The sequence below is a fragment of the Lissotriton helveticus genome, chromosome 5_1, assembly GCF_964261635.1.
Source record: "Lissotriton helveticus chromosome 5_1, aLisHel1.1, whole genome shotgun sequence".
NCBI lineage: Eukaryota > Metazoa > Chordata > Amphibia > Caudata > Salamandridae > Lissotriton > Lissotriton helveticus.
The window spans coordinates 1,512,593,987-1,512,608,537 of record NC_136065.1 but is presented as its reverse complement, the minus strand read 5'-3'; the positions used below and the strand labels follow the sequence as shown (position 1 = coordinate 1,512,608,537).

The following is a 14,551-nucleotide window of genomic DNA, read 5'->3' as shown; positions in this document are numbered from 1 at the left end:
AAGGGCGCCCACCTCGGGCCAATACGTACCCAACCTCGGGCAACCCCACATCATGTGGTCCAGTTCAACCTCCCCAGCCAGGCATCTCGGGCATGCCGCGTCTCGCACCTTAAAGTGCCGGTGGAGCTTCCCCGGGGTCAGATACGCTCTGTGCAAAAGGAAGAAATGTATTTGTTGGAACCTGGCGTTCCTGCTACCTTTCCATGTCCGAGCCAGAATGTGGCCCCACTCGGTATCCGGAATAGGCTTGCCCACACTGTCCTCCCATTTAGCTTTCAACACCGCGAGTGGTTCCAGCCCTTCGTTCAACATCCGGGTCTGGAGACAGGTCACTGCCTTGATTGTACCCGCAGCCATCACCACATACTGGCAGGCCATGGTCGTGCTCGGCTCCATCAGTCCCCCCTCCAATGCTTCCGTATTGCCGTAGTAACCGCCGCGTGTAGTAGAAAATCCCCATCTGGGAGACCAAACTGCTCCCGGATCACCGCAAACGGGGCCAACACCCCCTCCACAAACAGATCTCCCACCACCTGTAGCCCCAGCTCTTCCCACACCGCCAGCGGAGACCAATTACCCCCATGCGGTAGAGCCGTCAGCATTCCAATGGGAATCTCCGGGGCATACGGCCGCACCGCCCGTGCCCGCCTCAGGCTCCTATTCCAACAGAGTCGGAGGGTTTTTTCCTCCAAGGTAAGCCCCCGCAATGCCAACCGCTGTTGCATAACAATATAAGAGAGGACGTGTCTCTGGATACCCATCCCCCGGACCCTGTCAGGACCCCTAAACTCCCTAGCCACATTCTGCGTCAGAATCTGGAGTTGGGCTGCCAGATAATATAATTCAAAATCCGGCACTGCCATCCCCCCCTCAAGTTTGGGCCGAGTCATGGTGTGCAACGCCACCCTGCGCCTACCCCGTCCCCATAGGAACTCAATAACCAATGAGCGCAGTTCCTGAAAAACCCGCTGCGGGATCCAGATAGGCAATGTCCTGAAGTAATACAGCAGTCGAGGGAGTGCCACCATTTTCAACAGCGCTACCCGTCCCTGCACCGACAAAGGGAGAGTAGCCCAAAAGGACATGCAGCCGCGCAATCCCCTGATACACCGCCCCACATTCCCCTCCAGTAGGCTCTCCGCATCATGGTAGATCCGGACTCCCAGGTACGTAAAGCACCTACCCTCCCATACCACGTTCGCCGCAAGAGCAGGGCGCTGAGCCTCCGCTCGCAGCGGGAAAACACAGGTCTTACCCCAATTCACTTTGAGCCCCGACAATCCGCCAAAGGAAGAGAGCAGTCTCATGGCCCCACGCAAGGCCACCTCCGTGTCCTCCAAGTAAAGTAACAGGTCGTCGGCATATAAGGAAATATAGTGAGTACTCTCGCCGCAGCGGATGCCAAGAAAGGATTCCCCGGTTCTGGCCTGTGCCGCCAGCGGTTCCATCGCAAGAGCGAACAGAAGGGGAGAGAGCGAACAGCCCTGTCTAGTTCCTCTACGCACCGGATAAGCAGACGATATAAGTGTCCCCACTCGCACCCTGGCCGTGGCCGACGAGTACAGTACCTTCGTCCAGCCCACAAACCCCTCACCGAGTCCGAACCTCTCCAGCACCGCATCCAGGTAACACCACTCAAGGCTGTCAAAGGCTTTCTCAATATCCACTGACAGAACAGCCAACGCGCCGTCCGAGCCCAGGGCATCCTGCAGTATACCGATCAGCCTGCGAGTGTTAATGGCGGTGTTCCTAGTAGGGATAAACCCCGCCTGGTCACCGTGCACCAACATGGTCATATGCGGGAGCAGTCGGGTAGCCAATATACGACTCAAGATTTTGTAGTCAACCGTCAGCATAGACAGTGGCCTGTAGGACGTCACCTCCAGTGCATCCTTACCCGGTTTCAGAAGCGGGATCACTAGCGCCTCTCTCATGGAAACGGGGAGGCGCCCCAGTGCCATCGCCTCCGAGTACACCGCCAACAATTTGGGCGCCAGTACATCCACGTATTGTGCATAAAACTCAACAGGTAGCCCATCCACCCCCGGTGTCTTGTTCCTGGCCATCTGTTTAATAGCCCCTCGGATTTCCATAAGAGTGATCGGACCCCCCAGATCCTTCTCCGGCTCCTCGTCTAACCTTGGGAGCTGTATCTCGTGTAAATAATCACTGACAGCCGAGGGACCCGCCTCCAACCGAGTATCATATAGGCCCGTGTAATACCGCTGAAAACGCTGTAAAATGGCCTCCGGTGAATGGACCACCTCCCCCGTTTCGGTTCTGATGCACATAATCGGGCCACTCCTCGGCACTGGGTCAGCGAGCTTTGCCAACAACGTGCCCACCTTATCCCGCTCCGCATGGACCTTTATGAGGTATAGCTTATAGTCATAACATCGCAATCTTTCCGTTTCCCTTGCCACCACTTCCTTCGCCTCCAGCAGTCGGTCCTGCAAATCAGGTCGTTCCGGCCTATCCCTCTCAATGTCTCTCAACACACATTCCGCCTTCCCCAAATCCGCCAGAACGGACGTCCTTACATTCGAGAAGCTGCCCATGCACACACCTCGCACCACCACCTTCATTGCATCCCACTCCAGCGATCTCGTTGCAGTCGAGCCCTCATTCTCATCAAAATACAGCGTTAAGCCCTGTCTAACCGTTTCACCAAACACCAGGTCCTCTAAAGTGTCCGGTCGTAATCTTCAGGTAGGGATCTCAGACCTTGCTCTCTGCCATCTGATCGCTATCAGCAGAGGATTATGGTCCGAGATGGTTCTTGCCAAATACTCAGTATGGGTCACCATGGCCGCCATGTGGGCGTCACACAATATAGAATCAATTCTGACATGCAGATCGTGCAGCCCCGAATGGAAGGAATAGTCCCTATCAGTAGGATGTTGCATCCTCCACACATCCAGCAATCCCCACCTGTTCTGCCAGTCCCTCCTGCGTTCCGACAGCTTACGCACCGGGGATTCCGCTAGCGGCGGGTGGGACCTATCCCACTCTGTATCTGTGATGGAGTTAAAGTCCCCCCCCAGAACAATGGGGCACGTCAGAAATTGGGCCAAGGAGCCCGAGAGGACATCAAAATAACGGGCCTGTTCAACATTAGGGGCATAAACACTACATAACACCACCTCAGAACCATGCAGCCTCCCTCTCACTGCCACATAACGACCTCCGGGATCCACCACCCGATCCGTGACCTGGAATGGGACCCCCGCCCTGACCCATATTAGCACCCCCCTCGCAAACGCCGAATAAGAGGTTCCAAACACTTGGCCCCGCCACCTTTTCTGCAAAGCATCACATTCAAGGTTGGTTAAGTGAGTCTCCTGTAACATTGCAATTTGAACACCCCGCCTCACTAAATAAGCATGCACTTTGTATCTCTTAGACATTGTCCTGAGTCCCCGAACATTCCATGTTAAGCACTTCACATCAGGTAACGACCCCATCGCTGCTGTCTCTCCTCCCCTCCACCCGCATCAACCAACCCAGCACATCATTGCAGCCACACCCATCCCCCCCAACACCCCAACAAACTACCCCAACCCCACTCCCCAGGACAGGACCTAACAACGGCGCTTCAGCCTCCATCCAAACCCACAACAATACACACAGTTCACTAATCTGTGGCAGCCGCCACAGAAGCCGTAAGGGCATTAGGGGGGTAACTCAATTGGGAAGGCTTCATTTAGACATCTGTTTGCACAGTAGTGGTGTCTCTGTTTTCTCTCCACCGCCGGGTTGGTGTTTTGGGATGGGCTTGCCATTCTATTCACTAGATTCTGACTATACACAGAGATCCCCTACTACAGAAGGAGTAGTTTCTTACCTGTAACTACAGTTCTGTAGTAGGGTTATCTCTGTTATAGTCATAAGCGCCCGCCCTCCTCCCCGGTGGAGAAAATGGTACTGTACTGTATGGTACAGGCCTTGCTTTATACACCTTAAAAAAGAACTGAAAGTAAAAGCACTTTGGCTGTGCATCCTGGGATACCGAGGGTCTCTGGAGAGTTCCTTATAGGCACGGTTTCCCTTTTCAAGACACATAATGGAAGCCTATGGGGGCTTGTCTGTCCAACCCTTCCTCTCTATCATTTCAAGGATTTTGGTGAAGGGGAGTTTTCCCTGTGAGGAAAACTTGGTAAATAGTGTAAAACTGGACATGGTAGGCTATCCTTTTCATGTTTTAGATGAAGTGGTGGCCTTTGTAGCCTTGTATATGTTAGGCTACAATATTTGTCTTAATTTTCTCTTAAGTGTCTATGCAGGACTGCAAAGAAGACAGCTTAAGAGATTATTTTTGATTGCTCCGGGGTCCACGCACATGGGCGGGACTATTCACTAGATTGTGACTATAACAGAGATACCCCTACTACAGAACTGAAGTTACAGGTAAGAAACTACTCCTAACTAAATCAGAGGGAAGGAGAAAGGAGGCTCAGCCAAAGGAGCCACCTTCTCCAAGCAGTGACCTCTTGCACTTTCCCCATATCACACAACACTTCTCAGGGGAAGACTACAGGGGTTTCCACTGCCCTGGGAGGAGAAACCTCCAACCATGGGATCCTCCATCATACCACTGAAGACCCCATAACAAGTACATCCTCTCAGAGCATTTCCTTATAGTCGCTTTACAGGATGGCTTCCCAGTGCTGCAGCAAACCGACTTCATGACGGCCATCGATCTGAAGTATACCTACTTTCACATACCCTTCCATCCCACTCATCGCTACCTATGTTTCATGGTATGTGTTCAGCCTTATCAGTTCAAAGTATTGCCGTTAGAGGTCCCCACTGCCACAAAAGTATTCCAAAAATACCTCTCTGGGATAACTGCCCGCTTCATTTAGTTATTCTCTTACTTTGCTGCTTGGCTGATCAAGAGTGCACATAAATAGCACTGTCTCTGTCTCACCCAAATCACTATCTTCCTGCTCCACATTCTAGGCTTCACGATAAATATTATGATGTCCCACCTTTCGCCCTTTAGATTCAACTCTTTTTGGGAGTCGTTCACTAGTAAGGCGTACACAGTTAGGCAAGGGTTCAAAAATTCTAGCAGTTGCTTACCTTCCAGACTTCCTAGTAAGGTATCCCATCCATGGACATGTGACGTGTGACAAGGTGTGAAGCATGAGGCGGGTCTGCGAAGCACTGTGAGCACTGTGAGGCAGGCCAGAACAAAGCAGGCTGAAGGGTGAGTGGTGGAGGTGTATATCAGGTGCCGTCCCAACCCTCTACAACTCCACGGCCCTGCCCTTCACAGTGCTCTGTGGTCGCCCACTGCAATGGCCAGGCCCCGTTAGCCCGCAAAAATATTCCGCAATCCCACCAAGCCTGTGCCGGCCTGAAGTTTGAGATGCCAGAGGAGCTAAGAGAGGAAGGCTCCTGCAAGTCACTGAGGCAGTGTGCCTTCCTACTCTGCCTCACTCGTGGCCCCAGTCCCCCCCATGCCAGCAAGTGCAGAGAGCGGACAGAGCTTGACGCAGCAGCAGGCACCCGGTGGTACATGAAGCCGCAAGCCTTAGGCCTGTGTGGCTTGTGTCTTCTGAGGTGCCTGTGTCCCATCTGAAAAGCATGTTCCCTGCAAAAGTGCCACTGGGAGTTACTGTGGCAGCCTGAAAGCAACCAAACAGCCTGCCAGTATTCTGAAGATGCTGGAGGCTCATGTGTGGCCGTCGCGGGCCCCAAAAGAGGCTGTTGGAGGCCATGGGAGGTGACTGGAGTCACCTGGAGGCTGGTGGCAGCTGCCCTGGGAGAATCCCAGGAAGAGTGCACAATCCCTGAGGTGAGCTGTGTGTGTCCAACTACCAGTGCTGCACAGATGGGTAATGAGGGGGCGAGGGTGAGAAAAGAAGTAGCTCACTGTGAGCCCTAGTCTGCCCTCTCACCCCTACATCAGATAACACCTGCAGAAGCAAGCTTCAACAGCAGACCTCAATTCCACGTCCTCCTCAACAAACCCCTACAGCCACTGACATCTTTACCTTGTTCCGAGCAGCCAAGTGGGAGAGCCCCTACAAATCATCTTCAAATAATTTTTAAGAGCGGATATACCAGGGATGCCCTCATGGCAAGCACACTCGTGCCTCTCCTATCCTCATCCCCTCCCCCCCCTTTCTGGGCATGTCCATTGACTAGGAGGTAAGGCCACGCTACCCACACCCCTCCATAAAATTATCAGCCAATCTCTGCTAAATGCAAAAGACACACAGATAGTGGACAGAATGAAGAACCAATCAAACATTCACACCCAGTCAAGAGGTCTGGGTTAAATCCATCTTTCTTTTGCTCACCATGCTACCCCATTTTAGACCCAGCCATATGCAAATCCGTCTTGACCCTGCTCCTCATGAGAACAGTCCAGCCCAAACTGCCAAGTCAGGTCTTCCCAGGACCAGAAAGAAGCATTGTGGCAACACCCCTAATAAGTCAGGCTAGCTTGAATCCAACAGCAGAGTGAGCCTGGGACCCACTTCTGGGCATACCTGTTGAGCATAGGACGAGGAATCAAAAGAGACCCAACTGATGGATGGAATGCATAACAAATCAAGAGATCTGGATTAAATCCATTGTGTGTGTCTTTTGCAAGACCTTGCTTAGCAGTTTGTGCTGAAACTAGTCCTTCAACCCAGGGTCTGTACCTTTAGGCTGAACTTCCAGGGGAGAACTACTATCCCCTCAAGCGAGAGGCACCTTGTGTGTGCCATTCAAAAGTCTGCCTGGCCCGACCCTGTTGTCCATGTGACAGTGCTTTTAGCCCACCATTGCCAGAAGTGGCCACACCTGGGTCAGTCAAAAGTGTTCTGTTCTCAGAGCTAGCAACCCAATACCCACTGGTCCTTCCACTATGGACTGTTTTCAGCTCCTACCCCCAGAGACCAGTACTGTTATGGCAACTGTGACGGGCCTCCCCACCCAGCTCCCCTGACACTGTGGAGGTCCCATCAGTGGATGTCTCTTGGTACAGATCAGGTCCCTTGCTTGTGCACCAACTGAGAGCAATTCAAGCACTGGGTTAGAAATAGCGCACACTCGGTCTCCGCCCAAAACAACCTCCCCTCCTATTCTTAGAAGGGGCATGGGTCCTCTTCCCCCCGACTATACTGGGACCTGTGTGGGTCACTACATACCTCCCCATCACTGATAAGAGGGAACCTGGTCCACCCTCCTTTGGATATCTCCCCGACACCTTCTCAGACACTCTGAACTCATCTAGAGGTCTGCCTCCTTTGCAAGCTCCCTGGGATTAGGGAACTTGCAATCAACCAGGTGTTGGTGTAGCAATCAAATTGTATAGCTCCTAAGAGTCCCAATAATTTTCCTTCTCTTTCTCAGTGCCACTGCCCTCTTGGGGCCCTCCTTCGGAGGTGAGAAGTAACTCAGGCTCAGCCTGGGCCCCCTCCTCGGGGATGTCACCCTACTGGTCTGTTGTGGGTGCTCCATACCGGCATTTTACTTCAAATGCGTGTGTGTAGTGCAAGTCGTAGGTCCAGACTAGTGGACCCATTCTTTACGGTCAACCCCCTCTCTTTGCAGAGCCTCCTCAGCCCCGTTATAGCGTAATATGACATGCAGTTGGGATCCATTTCTTTTCTGATAAGAGAAGCAGAATAAAAAAAAAAAACAGCTGAGAGACACAGGAGAATTTAAGGCTCACAGTTGTACATGCGGATTAGTAGTATCCACGAGTCCTTGAATGGCACTGCACAAAGAGAAGTCCCATCTTCACTGCTGATCACCAATGTTAGATCCAAGCAGGAACCACTAACCTTGTCAGAGTGAGTCAGATTTTCACCATAAATGTACCTGTTCTCACACTTAAGAGGCAGTGGATAACGTATTTGTGCAGCTCTTCAAACAGTAACACAGTGAAAACACTACGGAAAGACTTTACAGCACTTTAGAAAAATAGATTATATTTTTATGAACAAAGAGGACTAAAGTGACAAGAATCCAATAAGTGTAACCGGAGTTATGAAGTTTTAAAGGCTAAATAGAATTGCAGTGCTTAGAAGCTTAAAGTGACAACCGGGTTATCTGGTTGCACTGGACCAGGGTAAATACCAAAGTTCAGGCTGACCTTGATGGAGCGCGAGCTGGATACAGGGACCATCCTTGGCTCAATGAGAAGTACCTTAGATGCATTGTCGACGTAGCCGAGGTGTGGGAAGCTAAAGTTGATGCGTTGCCGTCGAAGCACAGGTTTGAAGGCAATACGTTGATGCTGGCAGCATAAAGTCAGCGACGCATCAGAAACTGGAGAAGATGCGTCGCACAGTCTGCGATGCAGTGTCCGCGGTTCTCGCAGCAGTAGCGATTCGTCAGCATTGCGGGAGAAATGCGATCAAAGCAGCGGTGTCGATGCATGGATTTCGATCCTAGCAGCACTTTATACCCACTTCCAAGGGCCCAGCACTGGTTTGGCACTGCTTGGCAGGGCAAGCCTTGCAGCAAAGCAAAGTCCAGGTGCTGTTGCAGAATGAGTTGGTCTTTGATGTCCCTGAGACTTAGTACAGAAGACAAGCCAGCATGCCTTTAGAGTTACTCTGGGTTCAGGTGAGACGAGTCCAGTCCTTCCCCAGTCAGGGCAGAGGGTAGCAGGCAGCAGGGCAGCACAGCAGAAAAGTAGTTTTTCCAGAGCAGCAGTCCAGCAGAGTGGTAGTCCTTGTAGCATCACAGCATTCCTTTCTCCTGGAAGAGTTCTTCACAGGTCCAGTAATGTACTGAGCTGGTGGTTTTAGAGGTCCTAAACATATACCCACTTAATCCTTTGAAGTGGGGGAGACTTCAACGAGAGGCCTTTCAAGGGCACAGAGTCCCTGCCCATCCTGCCTTGGCTCCAGACTCACTACAAGGGGTCATGCAATGCTTTTTATGGGGACAGGACATAACCTGTTCACGCACGACAGCTCCTCCCTCCTATCCTGCCCAGGATGGCCCATCAGGATGTGGATTGCCTATCAGTTACACCTAACCTGCTCCCTTTGTGTGTGGCTGTCTAGAGGGAATGGACAAAGCCCAGCTGTCATCCACTCCAGACTCAGAGACAGGCAGAAGGCACCAAATGGCAAAAGTAAGAAAATGCCAACATTCTAAAAAGGGTAATTTTCAGAATTACAGTTTAAAATCTAACTGCAGCATAGATTGGGATTTTAAATTGTGATTCTAGAGCTATCAAACTTGGGGCTCCCATCTCTTCCAGATTTGAAATGACACTTATAAAATGTAATCAGGTAATCCCAATATCTACCTATGGGAGAGATGGGCCTAGCAGTAGTGCAAAACGAATTTAAGGGTTTTTTCTACCTTGACATGAACATTTTTAAAGTACATAGCCTACACGTTAGATACACTGTACTATCCAGGGCCTAATGTAGTGGTGTCTTTATATGTATTAAAAAGGAAGGTTTTGTGCCTAGCAAGAGAGTTATCTTTCCAGGGCGATATCACAGTTTAAAACTGCGCACACAAGCTCTGAAACGGCAGGCCTGAGACATGTTTCAAGGGCTACTGAAGTGGAACTCACAATCACAGCTGCAGGCCCACTAGTAGCATTTAATTTACCCGCCCCGGAAACATGCAGTGAGTTCACTTTACTAGGGACTTTTAAGTAAATTAAATCTGCCATTTGTGGATAAGCCAATGTTACTATGTTTAAAGCAGAGAGCACATGCACTTTATTACTGTTTAGCAGTGGCAAAGTTCCCAGAGACCTAAAGCCCACAAAAACGAGGTTAGAAAGAAAGGGAGGAGGAAGGCAAAATGTTTGGGGGTGACCCTGGTTAAAGAGCCATATCCAATTCACCCCAAAAAGCAAGAGTTGTCTAAGAACTCTGTTTTATTTCTTTGCATCATCATCTGGCTAGTCACCACTTAAGGGCATACTGTTTTACAGTTTATGCTGAGCATGTGTATTTACAGACACAGATGCTACGGATAGAATAGGTTTCTTACCTTGTAAGCATCGGTTCGTAACATGTAGTACTGTTGATTCACATATGTCCACCCACTTACCTGGAAGCATTTGGTTATGCAGATGTATATTTCTTTTACTTAAACTCTTTGTATATACCTTTTTGCATGGTCATCATACTTTCCCATTCTACTGTTACATTTTAACGCTCACCTCCTGTGTGGAAAACCATCTAACAATGTAGCTGATTCCCCTGTGCATTACCAACTATAGGAGGAGTCACTATACCTTGTGAACTTGAAATACTTCTTTGAAGAAAAACAAGCTGAAAACCTCCGAGCCCAACTGTAGATGGCAGGAGTATGCAGAGCATTTGAATATGCTGCACTACATGTTAAGAATAGATGTTTACAAAGTAACATATACCTTCCACACTAATGGAACATGAAAAATTCAGACTGTATTAGCCAGACATAAATAGTGTTATATGTACATTGTTAACCACATCTCATCACTTGATCTTTACTATGTTTTCTAAAACATTTGTTCACACTACATTTGATCACTTTTTTCACTTAGGAACACTGTGCCTAAATTCATCTTTGCTTACATTTTCACTTGCTTCAAATAAAAAGTACAACTCTGCCTACTTGATGACATTCATAGAAAAGCGTATAATTGCAGCATAGCGTGACATTCTGTGAAAAGTAAACCAAAAGGGCCACCGTGATCGTATAAGATATTTTATAAACAGCTAAGAGTAACCTACTGCACTTGTAACATGAGAGCTTCAGATAAAAATAGGAACACGTATCTTGCTGTGTTACCTTTCCTGGAAATACCTGTAACTTCTTAACTGAAATGTTACTCCACGTACATTGCTTGTGTGGAAATTTGAATGTGTATATATTATTCTGAATACATTTATACCGTATTTCTTGCACTGCCCATTCACAAAGCTGTCACACTCTCTTAGTTGAATATTTACATAACTACAATAAATAAAATAATGTTTTATTTTATTGTTTTGAGTTGATCATTAACAGTATTTATTTTTGGTCTGTTCAGGTTCAATATGCTTGGACGAAAGAAGCGAACGTGCGCGGCAAATGGCTGGACCAATGCTGTTCCCAAATGTGAAGGTTAGTAGGCATAGCAGAAATTGTAGTCGATAGGCATTTGCCTCATTTCCACCCTTCTTCTAAGGATGACAACCCTGGGTTTTCAAACCTCATACGCTGGAAAAGATGGGTACAAAGTTGAAGGCTCCCAAAACAGCATCCCTGCCATTTTACTAAGAGACCTCCTCCTTTATTCGACTGCAGACCCTTCCTTCCCCATGTTCTTCTGCTCACGCAGAAAAGACTACAACCAGCTGAGTCATGAGCAGGCTTACTCATTGGACCAATTTTCAAGTTCCCCCACTCATAAACCACACCAAGACAGTCCAGAATTCGTATTTCTTTTTCCCCTGATCCCAAATTTCCAGATTAGCAATATAACTCATTGATTTCAACCAACCATCTATTTTTGGGGGAGCCGGAGATCTGGCTCCCCCACCAATAGTGTGGCCTCTGGTGTGTGCCGAGTCCAGCTGTGCATGGTCTGTTGGGGTGCATCGTAGTTGCATGTGATGGTGGAGGGCATAGGGTCAGGGTCTACCACCTAATCCACCTAAGGGAAATGAAGCACTCTCACACAGAGCATCCCAATAAGGAGCAGATCACCCAGCAATATTTTTCTGAGGGTATGGTGCACAATTTACAGAATTTGATCCTCTTTCCCAAAAAGTAAAGCAGTTACTGAGAAGTCATATGTATGGTTTTAATTTTATTTCATAGAATACCTTGGAATATTGTTGCCATTTTATATACATCCACCAGTTAGATTTATTTAAAAATGTTATCCATAATGTTTTTATACTTTCAAATAGAAAAGTTCTTTTGGCATAACCTCAGATATGTCCGTGCTACCCTCTTCATTAAACTCTAAGTTTCACATGTGTGGTCTAGAAAGAAAATAACATGAGCCCCACTCTCTTTAAAAAATTAAACATTTTGTGCCAAGAATAGAGGCGCATAATATTACCAAGACAAAAATATGTTAATAATTCTAATGGCTTCATGGTCCTTGAGGGTCTTGAATGTTGAAACTCAAGACTAGCCTGTAGCTCTTAGGATGTTTTCCGCTCACACTGCCTCAAAAAGCCCTTCGTGCTTTTGGGTAAGTGGGATCCAAAACCCCGGAGTGCACTCTCACTTACACATTACTCTCCAGACTGACCACGTTTGGCTGTTAGTCAAGACTGGGCAAAAGTTGCTTCTGAAGGATTTTCTGGACCTTGCCAGAATCTAGATGAACTAATGCCCTGTCACATAGGGTTAAAAAATAAGGATGGCACAGCTTTTTTTTTAGCTCTTTTCTGGTGCTATAAGTGATGTTTAAATAAACCTTGTGTGAAAATGACCAACCTGAAGCAAAGCTTCTGTAATTAAAAGGAGCACCAGAGCATCGCCAGTTGCGTTGACAGTTTATTTAAAGAAAGCTCTGTTGCAGGGATTCTGTTTGGAAACAGATATACGTCAGAATGTAGGGATTGAGTCTCTATACCACAGCAGTACCTATGAGCCCAAATCTGACTAGCTCATAGAGCCTCACTTGCACTCCTAGCATTCCAGAGTAACATGGGAATTGGCAACCTAAAAGACAAAACTCTAGTCCCTAAGGGAACCGTGGAAACAGTTCAACACATTTCGTTCTCTCACTTATGCATGTCCATAATAAACAAAAGAAAGACAAGAGGAAACTTTACGATATTAATTGAAGCTACAGTTGACTATTATTAAGCAGTTCTACTGTGATTAGAAAACATATATGTTAGAAGGGGCGATCTCCGAGGGCCAGGTGGTGCTCACCCAGACACCCCAAGATCCACCTCTCCCACAGAACTTGCCGAGTCTTGATTGCGAGGTCCTCACCGGGGAGGACTTCGGGTCTAGGATCGTACACACTGAGCTCACTCCACACTACGAACAGACACCACACCGGGGGGGGTTTTAGTAACAAGATCTTTATATAAGCAAATAACGAAGGAAGCACTCTTATATACACAGTGGTCAAGGGACCACAAAGTCTTGGAGGATTCGGGAAGAGGGAAGCGGGACAGTCTTTTAGTCTCTGGGTCCGTACGCGGCGTACCCTACGCACAGCTCTCAATCCTCGAGCCGGGGGGTACGGGAGGATGGTCTTACTGGCTGCCTCACCTCCGTCGAGTTGGCTCGGTCGTGATGGTGGTCTCGGTGGTCCAGCTGGACCAGAGTACTCCTCGAGCCGCGACGAGGTCAGCAGGGCTCGATCTGGAGAAGTTCGGGAGAGCCGCGACAGCGTCAGCAGGGCTCCGATGGTTCAGTTCAGCTTGAGCCGCGACAGCGTCAGCAGGGCTCCGATGGTTCAGTTCAGCTTGAGCCGCGACAGCGTCAGCAGGGCTCCGATGGTTCAGTTCAGCTTGAGCCGCGACAGCGTCAGCAGGGCTCCGATGGTTCAGTTCAGCTTGAGCCGCGACAGCGTCAGCAGGGCTCCGATGGTTCAGTTCAGCTTGAGCCGCGACAGCGTCAGCAGGGCTCCGATGGTTCCGTTCAGCTTGAGCCGCGACAGCGTCAGCAGGGCTCCGATGGTTCAGTTCAGCTTGAGCCGCGACAGCGTCAGCAGGGCTCCGATGGTTGCAAGTTCAGCTTGAGCCGCGACAGCGTCAGCGGGGCTCAGAGGTTCAGGATGAGTCTTCTTAGGGTCAGCCGCGATCAGATCAGCAGGGCTTCAGGGTCAAGATACAACTGCCCGCTAGTTGTCGGGCGGGCCCAGTTATAGTCCTTCTGCTCTTTGATCTCCGGACCCTCGCAGGCGGAGGTCTTAGGCCCTGGGGGCTGGTCGTTGGCGAGGTGCGGCGGGTGGCTCTTTGATCCTTTTGAAGATGGGTCCGGGGATTCCCGGACGCCCAGCGGGTCTGGAGCCAGCCCTCGGGGAGGCCAGAAGGGTGATCGAAACTGGCCCACAGGGGAGGGCCAAAGGTGTGACAGAAACCAGCCCCTCAGGGGAGGCCGGAGGTGCCATCGAAACTCCCTGGCTTATCTCACTTGGGAAGCCCTACCCCCCAGCCGGGACTGGCGCGCCTTTGGAGTCTGGGTTTCGCTGGGGCCGGGGTCACGCTAGGCCCAGGGAGACAGGGATGTCGGGAAGGGAAGATGGCGTCCGGGCCTCGGGGGGCATGCAAGGTTGGGCGCTCGGAGCCGGGAGTGGAGCGGGGAAGGCAGGCCTGGTCGAGGTTCCAGGGGGGTCTAGGCTTAACAGGGGTAGGACGCCCAGGCTCGGGTTGCCGGCTACACTAACGGGGAGGCTGCGCAGGGGACTCGGGGTACAGGCCTACGCTCACAGGGTGTGGAGGGACAGAGGCGACCCACGCCACGAGGCCGGGTCCAACACGCGTCCCCCCCAGCTGAAGGCGGGGAGAATTACCCATCCTCTTGGGCGTTCTCTTCGCTGAGGCGGAAGAATCGGGACAGGCCGTCCGCGTTGGCGTGGTCAGAGCCGGGCCGGTGTTCAACAGTGAAGTCCATCCCCTGGAGG

At 50.0% G+C, this 14,551-nt stretch overlaps 1 protein-coding gene across 10 annotated transcripts in view; it reads left to right on the top strand.

The window, feature by feature from the left end:
- The window catches only part of LOC144755518 (complement component receptor 1-like protein), a 962,117-nt gene that overhangs the window by 365,716 nt on the left and 581,850 nt on the right, over nt 1-14,551 (top strand). For all 10 annotated transcript variants that reach the window (XM_078644512.1, XM_078644516.1, XM_078644510.1 and 7 more), the window contains exon 6: nt 11,000-11,073. In XM_078644512.1, coding sequence (XP_078500638.1) covers nt 11,000-11,073 — 74 coding nt within the window. The remainder of the gene's footprint in view (nt 1-10,999; nt 11,074-14,551) is intronic.